General features: G+C 46.6%; 1 protein-coding gene across 2 annotated transcripts in view; it reads right to left on the reverse strand.

The window, feature by feature from the left end:
* LOC130107896 (transforming acidic coiled-coil-containing protein 1-like) overlaps positions 1 to 22,069 on the reverse strand; it is a 31,948-nt gene extending 9,879 nt beyond the window's left edge. Inside the window, exons 1-3 of one of the 2 annotated variants that reach the window (XM_056274704.1) lie at positions 21,729 to 22,069; positions 4,496 to 4,587; positions 241 to 754 (exon numbers count right to left, since the gene is read on the reverse strand). In XM_056274704.1, coding sequence (XP_056130679.1) covers positions 241 to 754; positions 4,496 to 4,587; positions 21,729 to 21,796 — 674 coding nt within the window. In that variant the 5' untranslated portion in view covers positions 21,797 to 22,069. Of the gene's footprint in view, positions 1 to 240; positions 755 to 4,495; positions 4,588 to 7,078; positions 7,666 to 21,728 lie in introns of those variants that run through there. The other variant, XM_056274697.1, reaches the window with a different exon arrangement.
* Positions 22,070 to 23,452: the final 1,383 nt, after the last annotated feature.

The following is a 23,452-nucleotide window of genomic DNA, read 5'->3' on the forward strand; positions in this document are numbered from 1 at the left end:
TATGTATGGAAAACACTGGACGTTCTGATAACGGAGGACACATTTCTTGTATGTGTAAAAGCATACTTGGCCGATAAAGCCCGATTCTGTTTCTGGTACTACAAATCGGCAGTATCGGTGAATTTAAAGAGCAATACCAGTGAATTTCAGCATTGTGCTCCAGGAAAGTTCATTATTGAAAAAGACAAAGCCAACCTGTTGAAAGAGGAACTTGAATTTAGTGACTAATGTGCTACTCACGTGATCATTGTGCTGCTGTCCTTCCTGGGTGGCTGCCTTACGGTGTCTTCACTTCCCTCCAGGATACAGATCGGCTGTTTCTCTGACAGAGGGATGTCAGAGATCATGTTGCCATTGAGTAAATCTGGGTCTACACAAAGGTCATTGTCACAGTCCAGGTTTGAGTCAGGGCTTGAGTCAGGGGTCAGTGGAGCCACGTCGTCCACTTCCGTGGGGTCGGGTCTGCTTAGCGGGGAGAGAACAGACAGCGATGGGGGCCGAGGGGCAAGAGTCTGGGGTAGGGGAGTGTCTGGGAGTAGTCCCTCTCCAGGACCAGGTTTGGTGCACAGGGTTATGTTGAGGTTCTGGATCAAACCTAAGCTGCTGCTGCTGTTGTTGTTGTTGGTGGTGGGAAAGGAGTTTGCCTGGTTGTTCAGGGTATCAGCATCCTGGAATGAGACGGGAGGGATTTCCTGATTGAAGTTCTTGTCCAGAGATGAGCTGGACATCCGCTGTCCCTCATCAGCAGGAATAACTGTGGAATGAGGAAAACAATTAGGACCCCCCCCAGCATCTATGACATTTAGAAAATAAATCATCAGGACGCCAACCTATAGTTAGCTAATCATCCAGGTATCATTCAGGGATTTAAACTTGGACAACAATCAGTAATCAGATTTACATTTTTACGTCTAAAAACCTTATACAGGTCATAATAACACATTTAGCAATTTTTATTTTTATTTGCAATGAATGTTGTATTTTTATACCTTTATCCATAACTCTTTTTTCAACTGTCTCAAGCGCATGTAGGGAGTGGTCGAGTCCCTACATAACTGTAATATTCATAAGTTGACCCTTGAGTGACAAGTACAAGCAAGCGTTGGCGGTAAGGGTGGGCGGGGTTTCACAATTTGATGATTTGAACTGATAGGCTGTATGTAAATTTGTGTCTGATGATATCATGAATTCAGGGAAAAAAGAATAAAAAGCTGAATTCTGCTGTTTATACTTACATTTTATTCAGTAGTAAGAGACGGTACAAGACGTATGACAATTAAAGTAACAAGTGATGTTAGAAAATAGCAGCGTTTCAATTTTGATTTAACTCTAACCTTGATGGATTAGCTTTTCCTCCCCTGTTAAAATGCTTGTAATGGCTTCTGGTTTCCTATCAGATGGCTAGGAATAGATCCTCACATCCTGTGTCCCTACACATCCCGTTAACAGCTAGCTAACCACCCCGGCAGTGTGCTGGTCTTGGTTGAGTCATGCTGCTGCTAATACACAGGCCCCTCTGTAACTGGAAAATACACCCAGACACCATAAAACCCAGGGACACGGCACTACATACGATAATTAAACTAAAACAGACCCTCCTATATTCTCTCTCATGCTCATTGTGTTTTGGTTTGTTTTCATTTGTTTCGTTCTATCTTTCTTCTGCCTCTGTTTTTTTCTTTTCTCAACACACACACACACACACACACACACACACACACACACACACACACACACACACACACACACACACACACACACACACACACAGAGCAATTATGGTTTTCTTCTTAGTGTGGCAATAGCTTTTCACAGTTTTTAAAAACAGAATTACCATGTGACATTGCACATTACATGTAATTCATGCAAACCTCTAAGTTACGACTCAAAAATCATAATCTATGAAAGGGATTTTTATAATTGGACACATTCACATGCGCGCGCGCGCGCGCGCACACACACACACACACACACACACAAATGCACACACACTTAAAACACCCTTTGGGGACTGGGAACAGAAATAGAGGAACCACACCCTGCCTAGCAGAACATGCACCACCATATGGCTTAGCAACAAAAACTAACACACGGCCCTATTACAGTTTCACAAGCTAACACAGGCAAAATAAGGGGGAAAGAGAGAGAAGAAAGGGAGGGAGGAAAAAAACGAACTGAGTTTGTCTGTTTGTTCATAAGACATCTTAAACACCACTATGCCTTGCTTTGTAGAAATAAAGTGGAATTTGAAGATATTTGTTGATGACAGGGATGGTCATCAAAACCAAGTCTAATAAGTCATTCAGAAAATGTGTCTCTTCATCTACTATTTGTGCTATCTTTATGAATCTAAGCCAAGTTTTCTGCATACCAGCTGCATGGATTTTGCAAATGTGAAAGGAAGATTGCTGCTGTCTGGACTGGAGACAGGAAAGACACAGCAATGCACACATTCATCTCCTCGTTATGGAGCGCAGCAGTGGCCAGAGAGGCATTGGTCGAAACATGTCTTGATGCCACATGGCCCAAAAATGTCAGCCAGTTCAATCACTAAGGATATTTATCTTGGTATGGTATATGTACAACACCGGCGAATCGAAATCTGTTTCTCCAAAGTGTTTTTGTGCTTACTTCAAAGTGCAAAAAGAAAGGGGGGAATAAGAATGATGTAGAGATGGGAAAGCTGTGTTTGAACAGTTTCATAATATTTGCCTCAGTGTAGGAGAGGCACCCTGATTTATCCGTTGCCGTGGTAACAAAGAGACTGCCTCGTCTCCCGTCTGTGTGGGTGAAACCAGGACAAAGGGAGGGGAGCGAGGAGAGGAGGGGCGCCACACTCGGGACAACAGCGGCCGTTCATGGGGAGGAAGGAGAAAGGAGCACTTTAGGGGAAGCGACAAATAGGAAGGAGCCCTCTCGGTCACGTGCTGGTTATTTTGCTCTCGCCCTGGTGTCCGCCTGAGAGACCAGAGCACGTTTACATCTTCTGATATACCCGCTTTTGCACACGAGCTGAGTGTTGTGTCGACCACGTGGGAGGAACAGCAAGAACATCTCGCAGGCCGTCACCTTGTAAAGTTGTTTCGCATCATCAAAAAGTCGACGCATTTTTGAATTGTCATTCGATGTTGCAAATAACATGTTGTTTGAGAAGGGGACTGGCAGGTTTAGCACAAAGATTTTACATCAAGTAGAGCAGAGTCTGAAACAGCCCTTCGCCCCTGACCTCGGTCAGAATTGTTTTGCGGGGGTTAGGTTGCCAAACAACCTGTGCATTTCCAGATCAGAAGTCCACTGTGAAAGGAGGATAAATCAAATGGGTGGCTGGACGCTGTGTGTTTATGTATACCTGCCAACACTCCCGATTGTAGCGGGAGTCTCTCTATTTTTAACCCTTTCTCCCGCTGTGCTCCCGATTTCATAGTGATACAAATCAAATAGGTGTTTCTCAGTTTCTGTGGGGGATATGTGTCGTTGTACATGGCAACCCAACCCAGGGGCAGAGGCGAGCATGCGCAAACGAGCCTGCCTGATGTTCAAGTCCTCAGTTTGCCGCTGAAATTGTCTGAAGCTAAAAAGAAGAAACACGCTTCTAAATTTCAGTCCACTTGGACCTTCCCCTTGCTAACAGCGAGCCGCATCAGCAAACACCATGCGTTATGTAAGCTATGTCGGGCCGACTTTAGCGTAGAGCACGGTGGGAGACACAACGTTAGCCAACATGCTAACGGCGCGAAACACAAACAAGCCGCGGAGGCACGGAAGGGAATCGCTAGCATTGGCACGTTCATCGTGAGAGGCGCGTCGGAGGCTGATCAAGTCACTAAGCGCTGCCACGTCTGCCACCTACATGTACAACAGGTCCTTTGGACCGAGGGAACCAAGTTCTCCATCCTCCCTCTTCCTCTCGCTCTCGTAATTCCATTTCAATTTAAAGGGCTTTATTGGCATGGGAAACATGTTTACATTGCCGAAGCAGGTGTAAAATAAAAATATAAAAAGTATGTACAAATAAAGTGGGTACATTAAGGTATATACGATTAAAGCTATAGAATAAGCTATAGCTAAATAATATGTACATGTGCAAATCGGGCTGGGTGTATACAGTCAGTATTTATGTACAGTATGCCTAGACAGTGCAGGAATATAGTAATCGCTCTCTCTCTTTACTCCGGTGGAGGGATGGGGTGGTGGGAGTTAGTTGAATTCTTACAATGTTTGCACTTGGTGATTTTTTTTTTGTGACGTAAATTTTAGATGTTGACTTTTGATCACTTTTTTGTACATTTTTTATGTTATGAATTTAAGACTAATTAAAAGTAATTTTACTTTCACACCCTTGTATTTATTCTATTGATCTGTGGTGTAGGGTAATATGGGGGCCGGGGCGTTGAGGGTGGGCCATTTGCCGATACCCCAGAAAATCTCCCTCTTTTTTCCACAGCCTAATGTTGGTAGGTATGGTTTATGCTGTAAAGGCGTTGTGTAGTCTCACCTGTTCGATTGGAGTTGTCCATTTGTTTAAGCTTCTTCAGGACTCCTGGAGACTCTGCTTCTGGAGTCTCAAAGTTTCCCTCTGAGTCAGATCTACAGATGAAGGAGGACAAACAGAGAGGGAGAGAGAGAGAGAGAGAGAGAGAGAGAGAGAGAGAGAAATATTAAGGCTAAATAGCATTACTTGTGCGGTAGTTACCTGGCATTGTATCTGGAATAACTGACTAGCCCAAGGTTGAAAATGAAAATGGGCTGATACAGAGGAAAGTAAACTGGGATCAGTCAAACAGGAAAACTACTACATCTCATTAAATTATTTCCAGCATGACATACAGGCACATTGAGGAATTCTCTTAAATGTTGTGCTTTCATAAGGCTTTTAGTACAAAATGATATCGTTACTGGTGAAAGGGTTTGTATACATTTCTGAAAATGCATCTGATGAATAAAAATAATGTGCTGTATACTGCCGCTACAATTATTGTTCGCATAAAATGATATGCTTAAAGTATGCCTGTTTAACTAGACAGCACCATCTCCCAAACGTTTTAACTAGTGAAGAAGAAAAAAAATGTTCAAAAATAGTCTGAAAACAGTTTTTCTTAAAGCGGCTTGAAAACAATGGTGCCCAAAGTTCAGAGAGGCTCAGGTTAAGGAAGCTTTTATTTCAAGGGAAGGCCAAGGAAGGGAGAGGAGAGGAAATGAAGCCAGGGCCTCACACACCACCTGCATCCTTTACCCCTCACTGATGAAAGACTGTATCCGTGTGTCTCTCTCTCTCTCTCCTCTCTCTCTCTCTCTCTCTCTCTCTCTCTCCTCTCTCTCTCTCTCTCTCTCTCTCCTCTCTCTCTCTCTCTCTCTCTCTCTCTCTCTCTCTCTCTCTCTCTCACACACACACACACACACAGACTCTTGGTTCTGCTGTCTCAGCCTGCCTAGATGCCAAGCCCTAATGTATCTATAACTCTGTGGCGAGAGAGATGTGAGAGAGAGAGAGAGAGAGAGAGAGAGGAGAGAGAGAGATGAGAGAGAGAGAGAGAGAGAGAGAGAGAAGAGAGAGAAGAGAAAGTTTTATGTGGGTGTGGGTGGGTATATCTCTACCCTTTCCAGGCACTAAAATGCACATCAAAACGTCCACACCCTAATGAGAAACAGCTTAAGGAGCAAAGCCCACAGACCCCAAAATACAAACAGCTCTTTTGCAAGCCTCCCTGATACCAGCCAGCCCATGCACACGCACCACACTCCTCTCTCCTCTCTCTCACTCGTCTCTCTCTCTCTCTCTCTCTCTCTCTCTCTCCTCTCTCTCCTCTCTCTCGCTCTCTCTCACACACACACACACACACACACACACACACACACACACACACCACCCTCTCCTCTCGCTCTCTCACACACACACACCTCTCTCTCTCACACACACACTCTCTCTCTCTCTCTCTCACACACACACACACACACACACACACCTCTCTCTCTTGCTCTCTCTCACACACACACACACACACACACACACACACACACAGCTATATTAAGGAACCATAGAGTTAATCCTCATGCACATATCGCACTGGCAGACAAGCACAAAGTGAAGACAGTCGCGTCCCGGTGATGGCCCCTGCCCACAGTCTTTGATGGTTACTTAGGAACTAGAATCAGGCAGAAAAAAATGTCAAAAGCTTTAGAAACTATGGCACTCTCCCCATCCCCCAACCTCCGGCAACTGTTTCCTAACGGCCAAACAGCGTCATTCCCCTCCTCGCTCCCCTCTCAACACATACATGCACGCTCTCTCATATTAGCAAACACGCCCACACAGGCAGATTCTCCCGGCTGTTTGCTGGCTCATTAGGAACTAGGACAGAGCAAACAGAAGAGGCTGGGCAGAGACCATTGGGATACTGTATATAATGTATGAATTCATTGTTTACATAGTCTATGTAAGTCTTATTTTGGGGGGGGGGGGTGGTGTGTCCTTGTGTCCTTTGTCCTTGTGTTAACACAGAGGAGCAAGAGCACAAGAATTTCATTGTATTCTAATACACATGACAATAGCGTTGAACTTGGACCAGTTTGAATTGTCTGTATTTGATCTAAGAATCTGTTTTTAGCCGGTGATAACATGACCCAGTCACCGGGATCACAAAGTAGGAAAGAATGTGGGATTATACCAACGACAGCAAATCAATGAGTGTGTGTGTGTGTGTGTGTGTGTGTGTGTGTGTGTGTGTGTGTGTGTGTGTGTGTGTGTGATAACTACCAATTCTCCTGAGTCATACTGACAGGTGGTGGATACACACATGGGTACTTGCATGCACACAACCACACACACAACACACACCACACACACCACACACACACACACACACACACACACACACACACACACACACACACACACACACACACACACACACACAAACTACAAATTTATATGCACACACATTTCCATTTTCTCCTGTTTCATATGCTATCTCTTTCTCTCATATAAACACTTGTGTACACTAACGAATGAAAAAACACATTACACAGGCAAATAAACATGTACATGCACAGACACATGCGTGTACCCTAGCCTGCTTACTTATCCTCTTCGTCATCCTTGGTCCCAAGTTGCCCCAGCTGTCCTTCGCCTGCCCCGCCAGTCACTGCTGACCAGGTCCATTTGGCCCACTGGACCGGAGACAACCAAGACATCCCTACAAAGCCTCCCACACAGATTCCACGTCTATTCTCTGGGCTGTAGAAGTGCTTGTGCACCCTGCGTGGGTTAACTTCCTCTCCTCGGGGTGGTGGTTCAGTCTAAACTGTCAGCTCTGTCAGCGGGACATCCGTTTTGATCTTCAGCAATCCCACGTCAACCTCAGATGCTGTCAGTCGGAGTCGATATCAGTCTTCGTGTCTCTCTCTCGCTCAACGGCAGCGAGCTATTTCTCTATCGTCACCGGGGATTTGTCAGTTTTATGGCCTCCTCTGGTTGTTTTCTCGGCAGTCTACTCACTTCCTCCTCGAGCTCAGCTTTCCCATCCTGCTCTTCTACATTGTTGACTCAAAAACAGCCATGAGAGGAGAGCGTCTCACACCACCGCCGCCGCTGCTGCTGCTGCTGGTTTGCTCACCACAGCACTGACTCACACAGCACAGATTACTGGAGCATCAGTAGTCACTCCTCTCTTTGCTACCCTCCCTCTCGCTCTCTGTTTGCTCTTTTGCCATCCCTCCCTCCCTTCCTTTCGCACTCTCTCTCTTCTCTGTTCCCTGTCTGACTGGATTGGAGCAGCAATCAGCTGGCTACCAGACCAGACAGCAGCTCAACTCTCTTGCTTCCCTCCCCTTCCTGCTTGTCTGCTAACTCCCTCACTCTCTCAGCAGATTGTTTGAGGGCAAGCTGACAGTGTGTGTGTGTGTGTGTGTGTGTGTGTGTGTGTGTGTGTGTGTGTGTGTGTGTGTGTGTGTGTGTGTGTGTGTGTGGTGGAGCAGAAATAGGACTCCCATAGGAGGGAAATACTCGTTTAACCAGTCAAAGGAGGGTCAGGTTAGTCATGTTTGACAGACCGCGAGATCCCCGGTGTCTCATAAAAAAGAGTGGTGCATAGAGAAGGAGAAAAGGAGACGAAGAAGAGTTGGCAGGTGGGTGTCCGGGTAGTGTAGCGGTCTATTCCATTGCCTACCAACATGGGGAGTGCTGTTTCAAATCCTCATGTTACCTCCAGCTTGGTTAGGCATCCCTACAGACACAATTGGCCGTGTCTGCGGGTGGGAAGCCAGATCTGGGTGTGTGTCATGGTCACTGCACTAGCGCCTCCTCTGATCAGTCGGGGTGTCTGTTCGGGGGGGAGGGGGAATTGGGGGGAATAGCGTGATCCTCCCACGTGCTACATCCCCCTGGCAAAACCCCTCACTGTCAGGTGAAAAGAAGCGGCTTGCGACTCCACATGTATCGGAGGAGGCCTGTGGTGGTCTGCAGCCCTCCCTGGATCGGCAGAGGGGGCCAAGCAACAACCGGGACAGCTCGGAAGAGTGGGGTAATTGGCTGGGTACAACTGGGGAGAAAAAAAGGGGGGGGGGTTGGCAGATGTGGCGATGAGCCTGGCTCAGAAATTATACCACTGCTGAGGCTTACCAGACTGAATTGTGTCGTTCTTATATGGAAATGACATAATTGCTTGAGGAGTATAGTATACACCTACGCAGCTGTATTAGATCACATTGGCCCGAATTTGTGGCCTTCAAAGACTCAGACCAGGTAGACTACATTTTCAGCTGATTTTACAATTATTTTTATAAAGTTGCCTAACGAAGCTACTGTTGCATAACTGGACCGTGAGTTTAGAAGGTATTTGAAGCTTCAGCTGGTTTGGTTAACACTATTTCTCGTGAACACTGCAACAAAACAGACCAGTGTTTTGAGGTGAGGTGAACGTTGCTGAGCCGTTGGTGAACAGTGGTTGTGACTGGAAGATCGCCAGTTTAAATATAAATACCCTGATGGGGTTGAGCTGGGAAGGGAAAGGCAATGAGAACTACTATCACTCCCTTCCCAACCACTGTGGAGACGGCCTTGAGCAAGGCATTTGATCTGTCTTCTCCTTGCTGGCCGTCAGTAGGCCACTGTGGTTCTACTGGGCAGCAGTTTTTGGACGTGTCAATGTGGTAACTGGGCGAATGTGAAAGAGGTCACTGCCAAAAAAGACCACATGCCTGCGCAACAAGTTTGTTACACGACGGGACGCATAAAGATTAAAATATGTGTGAGGATACTATTTGCTTATAATAGATAGAGAATGTCTACAATGCAAGGCTATGCAACTCAGAAGAGCCCAGCGGCCGGCACAATTACGATGACTGGGGAAAAATAAATAAAATAAATCTGCATTTTCTGAATGTATTTGTTGGACCGACACATTTCTGCCTTTGCTGCACACCAGACACCTAACTGTGCAAAGGCTTGATAAAGATAAACGCACAAATCCCACATAAGGGCTTTAAAATGCAATTCAAGCCTCAACACATGATCAAACTTACAGAGGAACTGTCGCTCCAGAAAATATACGGGACATTTTATTTGTTTAAAGTACATATAAATCAGACTAAAAAGCCTCTGATCAGTCATCAGGATGAAAGCTCTCATTTCTGTACAGACACACACTTGGATGAACACACCCACACACCACACACACACAGGTGCCTCTGAGGCTGTTCATGGATGGGTTATGTAACCCATTTTCTGGGAGTCACATGTATACATCACACCCACACACATGCACGCACACACACACACACACACACACACACACACACACACACACACACACACACACACACAGGTTCACCCACAGAATCTAGGCCAGATGAGATATGCTCTTTGTAAAACATGGACCGTGACTAATCTAATAACAGTCAGCATGTTCAACTATTATGAGCCAGTGGATGGGGTAAATGAAAAGGAGGCTCAGAGATGCTTTTCCCCCCTCTTTTACATCTCTTCCCCTGCGGTTCATCACCTGCACCGCTGCACATGATGAACATGGATTCAAGTCAGAAAAAGCAGAAGCATCACCATTGCCTACTCTGTGTCTACAGAGAGACAGACAGAAAAGTCTGTCTGTCTCTCTCTCTCTTAACAAACAAACAAATAATATCACACACCGATGAGCAGATAGAAAGAGGCCTTGTTCCATCTTAAATAATTGGACAGCAAAGAAAAGCCATGCATGAGAAGAGACAACTTGATGAGGCCAAATCAGTTTAGAGACGGAGAACGAAATGGAGAGAGCATGGGTGAGATTTATAGAGAGGAGGCCAAAGCCAGAGGAGGAAAACAAGTATCAAGGCAAGGATCGGGTCTGAAGAGTTCTTCTCTGGCTCTGGGAGAGTCATTATCTCCTTCTACCTGTCTGCTTTCCTGTCTCTCAACCTGGACAAGCCGTGAGGACAAACCCGCTCAGAGACATTCTGTAATGGATGAAAATGACACGCTCCATCGGCGAATGACATCCACAAAGAATTAAACTCAGACTCAACAGACATACCAGTGCAGCTTAAAAACCAGTTTACCATCCTACCATCTGGCTTGAAGTTGCCCTATGCCTCATGCAACACACACACACACACACCCACACACACACACACACACACACACACACACACACACACATGCATAAACACACATTCACACATACTGCACACATACGGAGAGGGAGGAGGTTGGGAATATCCTCGCCTCCCTCCCGAGCAGGGAAACACAATGGACGCTAATAGAGGAGACGAGGTCGAATAGAGGGGAAAAAAAATCAGCGTAATCCCTTCCTTTGTAACCAGAAATAGCTCGGTGCACATTGAAGAACACGCATCATGTCCATATAGTCTAGAAACGCCATCTTGGAACAAAGGGACTGGTATATGAAAAGAAAATACAGGAAGTGATTTGGCTTTAGGAGTCAGTAGATATAGCACCCATAATGACAAAAATATACCACACACACACACACACACACACACACACACACACACACACACACACACACACACACACACACACACACACACACAGATAGATGCCAGTTATGAACTAAGAATAGGTTAACTATGATCAACATTTTGGTGAGGCACGTGAGAGGTGAAGTGATATTCTATCAGATAACTGTTCGTCTGCTCCCAGGCACAGAAAGGGAACTAGAGAAGAACCTCAAATATCAGACACTGTTTGTTTATCTTTACCTCAGCCTGGCTGCTGAGCGAAAGGCAGGCAGGGGAACATAACTCTCCCTGCATGCAGGGCACCAACTAACTGTCTGTGATGTCTAAATGTGGCTTGTGTTGAAATTACGAGAAGCACAATATGTTTATCCAGAAGACTACGCGTACGAATGCAGAAAGTGGAAGAAGCTTGCGATTAGATGGACATTTATATTGGGATAATATGCAATGTAAATAAAAAAACAAAAAACAGCAAAATCGCAATGAGTCAAACTTAGAGAGTGGACATCTGTAATAATATCAAAAGGGGATAGGGTAGAAATTTGATAGTTATTCCATCCATCCATTATCTGAACCACTTATCCTGCTCTCAGGGTCACAGGGATGCTGGAGCCTATTCCAGCAGTTATTGGGCAGCAGGTGGGGAGACACCCTGAACAGGCTGCCAGGCCATCACAGCCCCCCCCCACACACACACACAAACACACACATACACACAAACATTCATACCTAGGGACAATTTAGTATGGCTGATTCACCTGACTTGCATGTCTTTGGACTGTGGGAGGAAACTGGAGCCCCCGGAGGAAACCCACGCAGACACGGGGAGAACATGCAAACTCCACACAGAGGACGACCCGGGATGACCCACATAGGTTGGACTACCCCGGGGCTCACGCCCAGGACCTTCTTGCCGTGAGGCGACCGCGCTAACCACTGCGCCACCATGCTGCCAATTGATAGATATTCCTCAAAGTGAAAAACAAAGCTGTAAGGGTAATTTTGGAAAAGTTCATTCTAGACTTCCTGACAAAGTCCTTAACCTGGCTCTCTCCATCTGGTCACCTAATCATCACCCTGTGTAATTTGCTCAATGATTCCTCCCTCTCCACCTCAAGCTGATGTGTGGTGGGCGTTCTGGTGCAAAATGGCTGCCGCGCATCACCCAGGTGGGTGCTACACATTGGTGATGGTTGAGGTGAGTTTCCCGCTTCTCTGTGAAGCACTTTGGGTATCTAGATAAAGCGCTATATAAATGTAATCCATTACATTCGTCCAAATAAGCTTATCTCTCTCTGCAAATCACTTTCCCGGTGCTGTGTTAATTGCAACCCACTTTTAATCTATAGGTTTGGAACAAACAGCAAGCAAAGGACACAAATACCAAGAAAAACAAGATAGCTATAATAAGGCAAGAGACATAGCAAATAGATCACAAACGTGAGGCCAGATCTGGTGTCTGCCATTATTACTATCGCGCCCTTACAGGCACGCCAGTATTACCAGTCTCTACTACTGTGTCCCGCTACTACCTGCACTTGATAGATAAGCACCCTGATGAATACGATGGATCCATGATACTGAGACCATACATTTACTTTGTAACTTGATTCTCCTATTGCTCCGTCTTGATCACCTAAGGCACATTTACAGAAAATGCACGTGACATCCGGAGTATTCCTGGCTGTATGATTACAATGCTTGTTGGTAATACTCAAACCTATCTGCTGATTGCTGACCCTGTTATGATTACTTTGGATTCGACCAAACGAGAAAATGAATAAATCTTGTGTTTTTGCTTGCATGTACTTAAATGTGTGGGTGGACACACACACACAAGTGCATAAGCAAGAAACAACACCAGGACAGCCAGGGGGAGTGATTAAAGAGCGCAGTAAAGACGAAGAGACAGGAGTGATTGGTAAGGGGGGGGGGTTAAGACAGGTTTTTGGCTGTGCTGAAATAGTCTGGACTCAGACCCAAAGCCGACGACCTAGGGCCAGCTGACGAGAAATCAGATAACACTCATGGTGTAAAATGTGATTACCTAACATTTTCTTTTCCAGCAAACGGGCACTTCTTTTTTGTTGTCCAAGAACAACCTGTGCAACCGCGGGGACAAATCTCCTTCGTTTACAAACATTTCGTGATTCTTTTAACTTTATCGTTATTTTTCAAATGGATCAGTAACGGAAGTATTTCTCAATCTGAACTCGATATTCTCTGATTTCCGTTGTCACAACCTCGTCGCTGCTCAGGCTAACAGCCCGACGACAGAATTGCAAGATTACCGAAGAAAAGCAAGTCATTCCGGCTCCAGAGGGGTATTTTCTCTTAAACACGTGGTTTAAACACTTCACTTTGTAAACAGACCTTAAAATGCTGTATTTCAGTCTGCCTCTACATCACAGGAAGGGCCTCTGTCCTCTCAAGCCAATGTACAATTAACTCTTCTGTAATATTTGCTAGTAATATTTGATTTGCTAATGTCCCTTACGGCTTTCCGTAGCGCCACAACAAAGTCACGTGATGTACGTAACAACGTCAGTCGGAATCCGGTCGGTGAATAAACACCCAGCACGAGAGAAGTCGTCCTTGCTTTATTAATGTTATAAGTTAACATAGCCAGAGGGCACAGATCATTACATGGTGTCAGAGTAGCGGAGTTTAAATACCCAATATGGATTCGTACGGCGTTCCAGCTCCACGGATGGACTGGGAATCGGCGAACTTACCTGAAGCATGGAGACGATTTCGACAAACAACGGAGCTAATGTTCACGGGCCCCCTGCGCGGGAAGAATGAAGAGGAGAAATGCAGCTACCTCCTGCTCTGGATAGGGGAAAAAGGGCGCGATGTGCACAACACTTGGACACTCAGCGGAGAACAAGCCAAGAAGCTAGAAACGTACTACGATAAGTACACTGAGTACATCACCCCCAAAGCAAACCCGATTTATGCCAGATATAAATTTCATGAAAAGATGCAGGGAGAGAGTGAATCCTTCGAACGATTTGTAACTGAGCTAAAGCTCCTAGTCAAAGACTGTGGCTACCCAAATGCCGACGAGATGGTCAGGGACCGCATCGTGTTTGCCACCAACTCACCCAGAGTGAGAGAAAAGCTACTTAGCCAGGGAGCTGAGCTAACGCTAGAAAAGGCCATAGATGTAGCCCGCTCACACGAGCTAGCAAAGCAACAGCTAAAGTCTATGGGCCAGGGCAGCACACATGAAACGGTGCACGCAATAGGCAGAAAGACTTACAAACCGAACGCACCCAAAGCAGCTAACGCTAACTTCAGACAAAGGGAGGGTAACGTTAGCACCGCCGCTAGGGCGTGTAGCTATTGTGGAGGGCTACACGGCGCTAAAGCCACTTGCCCAGCTAAGGGTAAACAATGCATTAAATGCAAGAAGCTCAATCATTTTGCTAAAGTATGCAAGTCTAGCTCCCAGGGACAGACAAAGTACTACCGCGGCACAGTACATGCCGTCGGAGAGAACCCAGAAGAGTACACCACTGACAGAGAGCAGGAAGAACTGTACTTCGACAACATTACAGTGGAGAGCACCGCTGTGGGAGAACAGACAGAGCTGTACATAGACTGCATCTCAATAGAGAACAACGGAAAAAGCAACGAGCAGGCTTACGTAGAGGTTGGAATTGGCACACCTCCACAGAAGGTAAAGTTTAAACTAGACACTGGGGCACAGGCCAATACTATTCCCACCAACCTGTTCCAGGCGCTGTTCAAAAATGTGACACTGAAACCAGCAATACACAGACTCACTGAATATGGAGGAGGCGCGCTGAGCGTGAAAGGCACATGCAAACTCAAATGTAAGTACAGAGACAATGCAATTATGCTGGACTTTTACGTCATTGACACAAACGCCCCACCAGTCATGGCAATGAAAACATGCCGTGACCTAAACTTGGTAAAAATAGTGATGGCTGTGAGCGAGGAAAACAATGTCACATCACAGAGCATAATGGATGAGTATGCAGATGTTTTCCAAGGAATAGGAGAGTTCCCAGGCGAGTGCACCTTCCGCGTCACACCAGATGCAACGCCGGTCGTCTGCCCGCCACGCAGAATCCCCATCGCCCTACGCAGCAAACTGAGGGACGAGCTTGACAGCATGGAGAAAGGCGGCATAATCTGTAAGGTAACAGAACCCACAGAATGGGTGAACGCACTCGTCATTGTTGAGAAGCCAAAGACAGGCAAACTTAGAGTGTGTTTAGACCCCAGAGCTCTTAACAAAGTGATACAACGACCTCACTACTCCCTCCCCACGCTGGAGGACGCCACCACAAAGCTTGCTGGAGCTGAGTACTTTAGCGTGTTAGACGCGCGGTCAGGCTATTGGGCCATCAAACTGAGCACTGAATCCTCAATGTTGACGACATTTAACACAGTGTTTGGCAGGTATCGTTTCCTCAGACTGCCATTCGGAATCGTGTCCGCTCAAGACGAGTTCCAGAGACGCGTGGATGAAACATATGAAGGATTGGACGGTGTGACGGCCATAGTGGACGATATACTAGTGTTCGGCAAGACTAAAGAGGAACATGACCAGCGTCTCAGAGCGATGCTGAAGCGCACAAGGGAGCGAGGGGTGAGGCTCAACCCCGACAAGTGTCACATATGCGTGTCCGAGGTAAGCTACTTCGGCCACACGCTCTCACACGAAGGCATCAAACCAGACCCACACAAGGTGAAGGCGGTCAAGGACATGCAACCCCCACAGAACAAAGCAGAGCTGGAGACAGTCCTCGGCATGATCAACTACCTCGCCAGATTTGCTCCACACCTCTCACAGATAAACTCACCCCTCAGACAGCTTCTGAAACAGGACAGTGAGTTTGTGTGGGATGCAGTCCACGACAAGGCGTTCCAAGAGATGAAGAATCTCATTACACAGCACCCAGGTCCAGTACTCTCATATTTCGACCCGCAGAAAGAGCTGCGACTCCAAGTGGATGCATCCAAAAGTGGCCTTGGGGCTGTCATGCTCCAAGATGGCAAACCAATTGCCTATGCGTCCAAGTCACTCAACAGCACTGAAGAAAACTACGCACAGATAGAGAAGGAGCTCTACGCTGTGGTCTTCGGCTGCAAGAGGTTCCACGAGTACATGTATGGACGAAAAGTGATTGTGGAGTCAGACCACAAGCCTCTGGAGGCAATACTAAAAAAGCCACTGGCAGCAGCACCACCCCGGCTGCAACGGATGATCCTGGCGCTCCAAAAATACGACATCCAAATCATCCACCGCCCCGGTAAGGACATACCGGTGGCCGACACACTGTCACGCAAGTCAATAGAACACCACGACAGTGACCTACAGGAAGGGATGGAGGCCCAAGTGCACACAGTCCTCAGCAACATCCCTGTGAGCGACACAAGACTCACAGAAATCAAGCAGGAAACAGCGCAAGATCCACAGCTCACCGCACTCAGACGAGCCACACTCACTGGCTGGCCAGACACAAAGAAAAAGTGCCCGCCCAGCATCCAGGAATACTGGAACCACAGAGCAGAAATCTCAGAAATGGACGGTATCCTGTTCAAAGGTGAGAGAATCATTGTCCCCCAAAAGCTTCGCAAGGACATGATACAGCGCATCCATGCCAGCCACCTTGGCGTGGAAAAAAGCAAATGCCGAGCAAGAGACTTACTGTTCTGGCCTGGCATGGGGAAACAGATCGAGGATGCGGTAGCAGACTGCAGCATATGCCAAGAACGGCGCAGCGCAAATGCAAAGGAACCAATGATGTCACACGCCATACCCGAGCGGCCGTGGCAAGTGATAGGCACAGACCTATTCACATGGAACTCACAGGACTTCATAGTCACTGTGGACTACTACTCCAGATTCTTCGAGCTAGAAAGACTTTACAGCTGCACCTCATCTGCCGTCATCATGAAGCTGAAAGCAGCAATGGCTCGACACGGAATCCCCGAGACTATCATCAGCGACAACGGTCCGTGCTACAGCTCTGGTGAGTTCCGCAACTTCTCACAGACATGGGGTTTCTCACACACCACCACAAGCCCCCACTACCCACAGAGCAACGGCCTCTCCGAGAAGACTGTCCAGACGGCCAAACGCATCCTGGACAAAGCCAAAGCTGAGAACAAAGACCCCTACATGAGCTTGCTGGAGTATCGCAACACACCGGTGGACAACCTGAAATCACCGGCACAGCTACTGATGAGTCGGAGGCTGCGGTCCATTCTCCCATCAACAGCAAAACACCTGCAGCCACAGATCGCCAGTCAGGAGGATGTTCACAAAAGGAGAGAGGTATGTCAACAGCGCCAGCAGGCATACTACAACCGAACAGCCAAACCTCTGCCCCACCTGCCCGCAGGCACACCAATCCGCTTCCGGCAGGAGGATGGATCCTGGAGACCTGCAACTGTGGAAAGACCAGCGAACACAGACAGGAGCTACCACATCCAAACCAAAGAAGGTCAGATCTACCAACGCAACCGTCAACACCTGCGACAAAGCAGAGTGAACACTCACACTACGCACACACACACTTCACAGCAGACTGTTACCAGCGCTAACAACAACACACAAGCCCATCAGCAAGAGCATGCTGAACCTCCAGACACGAACAATCAGCGACAACCAGACACACAGCCTGGTTACACCACGAGGTCAGGTCGCACGATCAAACCAAGACAAATCCTTGACTTATGAATGTTAAAAAAAAGAGAATTTTACACCAACCTGTACTATACCTGCTATGTTTTGAAAAGAAATATTTACAGCGTTCACTTACCTTGTGTACCTACCTGCTGTTTGCAGTTACCAGTAATGAAATGAAAAAAAAGATGAAATGTTATTACGGTGTCACATTTAGACAGTGAAGGAAATGTTTTACACTACTTTGTTGCAGTCCAGTTATATAAGAGTTCCACTTTCATATTCTTTCTTATTAAGATTGTATTCGCTTATAAACGTGCTCAACGTGGTCTGTATCTCTGCAGAGAAAGCAGCACTTTTCAGAAAAAGGGAGATGTAATATTTGCTAGTAATATTTGATTTGCTAATGTCCCTTACGGCTTTCCGTAGCGCCACAACAAAGTCACGTGATGTACGTAACAACGTCAGTCGGAATCCGGTCGGTGAATAAACACCCAGCACGAGAGAAGTCGTCCTTGCTTTATTAATGTTATAAGTTAACATAGCCAGAGGGCACAGATCATTACATCTTCCTCGTGCGTTACCCTGCTGTGTCACTGCTTCGGCAATATGTGGTGTCGGTACGTCATCTAGCGGTGATTGGTGGTCCCTGCAACTGACTCATCATATATTAAAAACAGCGTCGGAGGCAGGGGTTGAAAGGATGTAAGTATTCTCTTATTACTTCTGGGAGCATTACATTGTCAACAACTTCTCTGCTTTCTCCAAAACATTTGTTTGAGAGGCGTGTGTGTGTGTGTGTGTGTGTGTGTGTGTGTGTGTGTGTGTGTGTGTGTGTGGGGGGAAAGCAGCGGTTGGAACTTACAGTAACTAGGAAGGCTGACATTACATCACCACTGGGTCAAATGCATTACGTCATAGAAACAAGAACTAATCCATGATGATACCACTAACGAGCGCGCACACACACACACACACACACACACACACACACACACACACACACACATACACACACAGAAGTGTGGCAGGTTGTGGTGGTGTTTTCAGCTCAGCTCTATCCAGGACAAGCAAAACAGAGAGAGGAGGAGGGAGGGAGAGAGAGTGGGGTGGGATTATGGTTTGAAAGGCAGGGGACGGTGCGCTAAACCCTTTGATGGGGAGCTGTGTTCGTATCCCCACCATCTCCCTGCATATTTAATACAAGACCCAACTACTTACAATCAGAGCAGGAAACTAGCATGGCGTTAACAGAGCAAGGCTGAATGGAGAAAAAGCATCCACTCACATAGTACCGTAGTACTCTTGAATAACTTGCGGTGCTCCACTCAAATGACTAAATGAGGACAGAGAGAATGAGGGAATGAGAGGGAGAGTTGAAAAGAGCTGTTTCGAGATACCGGCCGAGCTATTGTCTGTGCCAAATAGAGACACAACAGGGACACAAATCCAAGACAATAGTGAATGGACGCACATGCACGCACAACCCCCCCCCCCAAAAAACCACACACACAAATTAGGCCTCGGTCTGCCATTGGGTAAGATTTTGTTACAGGAACGTCCGTATGGGAAGATCTTTGTAGTTTTGCATCCTACATAGGGACATACTAATAGTGGTGGGAGTGAAACCCATGATGTGAATATTTTCTCTTCGATGATGACTGAGAAAATTTCCATTGGATCAACTTGTGAAAATGAACTTGGGGGCCTACTAAACCTCCTCTCAAGGATCCTTGTAATATATTTCCCGCCCTGCCACCATTTCCACCAAGTAGCCGTCACATTCAAAAGATTTTGGACATCTCATGCTACCATGAATCTGTTAATGCCTTCAAAATGTGCATCACTCTTTTGTCACCCTTAGGATGAGAGAAGTACCAAAGCCCACAAGAGACTGCTATGTGGACCACTGTGGTAGGAAATTAACTCAAAATGCAGGTCATCCTTTTCCCACACCAGGGACTGTCTGGATGGTATTGTGTGTGTGTGGGGGGGGGGGGGCATTTGGAACAGAAGGATTACATTTGAACATCAGCAGCCGCTCCACTTGGAAAATGAAAAAGATGATAAAGCCAACTAAAAATAGATCAGAGAAGAGGGGCTCCAATCTCAAGGGGTTGCTCAGATTTCATCCTTCCTTCATCCTTGTGAACCCCCCCCCCCCACCTGCCCTCAGTCAAGCACAAACACACACACTACACTACATAGGTAAATCTTTTTTCTTTTTTTTCTTTCCAATGAGAACTTGTTACTAAAACAAAATCGTTCCAACAATGAGTCTTTTGAGAAAGCAGCCTGCTCCGGTGCTCTGAGCCGGATGATGAAAGAGACCCTCTGAGATCCTCCAGGCTCTCTGATCCTCCTCCCCAAAGGCTGCAGCTGAACTACTCAGGGTCATTCACCGTCTTCCTATGATCTCTGCACAACAACATCTGCTTTAGAGACAAGGCAGCGCTTATATTTACATACCACCAGCCAGTGTCCTCCTGAGCAGCTGAGAGCACACAGTCTTGAGGCCCGCTGTTACCGTGGCGATATTAGACAGACAACGGGCAAAATGAGGCTGAACGTATGCTGTGTGTGTGTGTGTGTGTGTGTGTGTGTGTGTGTGTGTGTGTGTGTGTGTGTGTGTGTGTGTGTGTGTGTGTGTGTGTGTGTGTGTGTGTGTGTGTGTTGCAGGAAAGTCATCCGCTTCGAAACAGAAACTCATTAGATGGAGATGAAACCTACTGGGATCAGCTTTGTTGGCGAAGTGAAAGGAACAAGTCTCTGTTACTAAGGATTAGTGAGGAGACTGTGTGTGTGTGTGTGTGTGTGTGTGTGTGTGTGTGTGTGTGTGTGTGTGTGTGTGTGTGTGCGCGAAGGGGGATGGGGCGGGGGTCACGTTTGAGTGCTGACGAATCGATCTGTTAAAACGTCTTCATTCCCTGTGCTTTGCTGTGGAGTATCTAATAGCTCCCCATCAAGCAGCACACAGACACAAACAGCAGACCAATACGCTGCATTAATTAGAGGAGGTCACCAGGGAGCTCCCAGAGACCAGGGAGCGCCACCACCTGCTAAGATAAAAATAAACTGTATGAGCTTTATTTTTAAAACGCTCCTTTGAATTCGGGTCATACCTGCATTATTCAATGGCACCCGGGGAGCAGAATTAGTTATTACCGTTACTGTAATAACTACGGGGAAACAGCTATATGGGCACCCCAGCCCAAGCCAAAGACCGGAGAGGAGGGTTTAAACTCATTACATCAACCCCTGAACTTGCATCACTGCCTCTCCTCTCTCTCTGGGTCAGACTCTGAGTTCAGGCTCCAGTTTGTTGTCATACATATAAAAATACGTGGTGCATTTGAAAGCAGAGAAATGCTTTTGCCCCGGCAACTCCCTCCTGTATTGTGCCATATGCAGTATTTCCATATAGATATCTTCCTGTGTATTCACCCCTTCAAATTTGAATAGTTAAATGGCATTTAAACCCGTTTCATTGCTGTGGCCATAGTATTTGAGAGCCCCTTTGTCTCTCACACTGAGTTCTTCCAGTCCTCCAGACAAGGTCTTCAGCTCCCATTCTCCCTCACATCCTCCCTCTCTTAAACAGACGATACCCAGGCGCTGCGTTTTTCAGTGCAGGAGTTATAATGTCAAGAGCCGAAGGGCAAATTTAGCTCCTGTTACTGCTGATCAACAGCATTTTTTTTAGATACTTTATTGATCCCCGTTGAGAAATTACGCTCTGCATTTAACCCATCCTAGCTGTGTAGCTAGGAGCAGTGAGCAGCTGCCGTGCAGCACCCAGAGACCAACTGCCATGCCTCAGTCAAGGGTACAGACAGGAGTATTAACCCTAACATGCATGTCTTTTTTTGTGATGAAGATGATAATGATGATGATTCACTCAACTGCTACTATCTGCAACCGTTTTACTAATTTATTTGTGGGGCACTTTTTTCCTACTGTTGCTCTCACGCCGCCCTTCTGCCCCTTGAGCACTCGCATGCGTGCGTGCATGGTCTCACACACACACACACACACACACACATATATATATATATATATACAATGAGTGATAGTATTTATGTCTTACATGCTGCTCTTCTTCTTCTTGGGGGTGTTGACGGGAGTTTTCCGGTGCTGGCTGAGGGAGCTCCCCATGGCTATTCTCAACTCAGTTTTCAGCCAGATGCTCTGTATGTCCTTCCTTGAGTTCACCTCCGCCTCTTTTCCAGATTGCCTAAGTCAGCGTGAGAGCCCCACACCATACTTCTCATCTTGCCTCATCTCCTCATCTCCTCTGCTTTTTATGACTGACTGCTTAGTTGGCCCCCCTCCTCTGTTTAGGTCCTCTGTCTCTTGCTGATGCCGTAAAGTCTGAGAGGACTATACAGCCAGAGCACTACGGATGACATATCAACCAATCTGCTAACAGTCCCCGCCTCTCTCTCTTGCTGCTTTAACCCTCCATCCTCCTCCTATCACACACACACACACACACACACACACACACACACACACACACACACACACACACACACACACACACACACACCCCACAGGCCAACCCCCTATAGAGTCAATCACATTAGGCATAGCATGGCCACTAGAGAGAGGAAGGGGGAGAGGGGGGTTAGTTTAAAGAGCAGACCGTTTAACACTTGGAATAGGAGGGGGACTTGAAGGGGGAGACGGAGTGGGATGGATTGAGACTGGCATAGTGTATTGTTCCAGATAGAGACACACTCCTATTGTTAGTAGGCTGAATAACAAATTTAAAGGCGAGGGAGATATAGAGAGACAGTGGGAGGAGGAGCAGAGGAGAGCTGGCAGCACAACACAGCTTCTCTTGTTGAGCCACATTCTAACTACCTGCTGCGGCCCATAATGCACTGGGACTCTCACCCATGCAGATATGCACGTATGCAGATACATGCATCCCCCTCATGTTATCACACTTGTGAAGTCCGTCTACGGGCGATCCTTCACTGCCCGACCTCCTAAGCTTGATTCTGACCTTTCACCTCTCCTTATTCTAACAAGACAGGACACACTTCATAGGCAAACACAGATCATGTACACAAACGCTACATCCAGCGTGACAACAAACACTTTCTAAAGGCTGATCAGCACAGGCCAGGAGGACTACCCATGTCTAAGGGGAGTTAGTGAAGTGGCTTCCTGACAGCTGAAAAGAGCCTGCTGGGATGACAATGTTTTGCATACCAATGGTCAGTGATTTTATCTTGTCTGAACTCTTGTTCTCTTCGGGAATATAGATGTGGGTGCATTATAGTAACCAAAGACATGCTGGTTACTTTCAGACACGAGAACGAGCCCATATTTTTGTCAAGCCCACCACCCTTGGGTCTCTTTCATAACAAAAAGTTATCAGAATAGTAAAACGTCCACTAAACATTAGCAGTGTTGTCGGGATAAAGCAGTCTTTGAGGGTTAAATGAGTTCTGTGGAGCTTTGTGCATTACTCCTCCTACTTCGATGAATCACACGAAAGTCACTACGGAAGTCTTGACTTCAACCATGACCCCAACTACTGCGGCACTCAAACCCACACAAACTGCATGTAAACAGTACAGCAGATCTTTCACATGAGCGGAGCACGTTTGCAAACTGCTACTAATGGATGGTCTGTCTTAATTTCACCACAGGTAATGAAGACATTAGCAAATCTTATTGTTGCAGTGGTGCTGCAGTTTACCACCAATGCTCAAGATGTAGTCATCCTTATGTGCATTAAAGTTGTGGTAGGTGTCCCCCCCCCAAAAAAAAAACACACTGAAAAGCACTCAGGCATTA

This window comes from Lampris incognitus, chromosome 1, assembly GCF_029633865.1.
Source record: "Lampris incognitus isolate fLamInc1 chromosome 1, fLamInc1.hap2, whole genome shotgun sequence".
In the NCBI taxonomy this organism is placed as follows: Eukaryota; Metazoa; Chordata; class Actinopteri; order Lampriformes; family Lampridae; genus Lampris; species Lampris incognitus.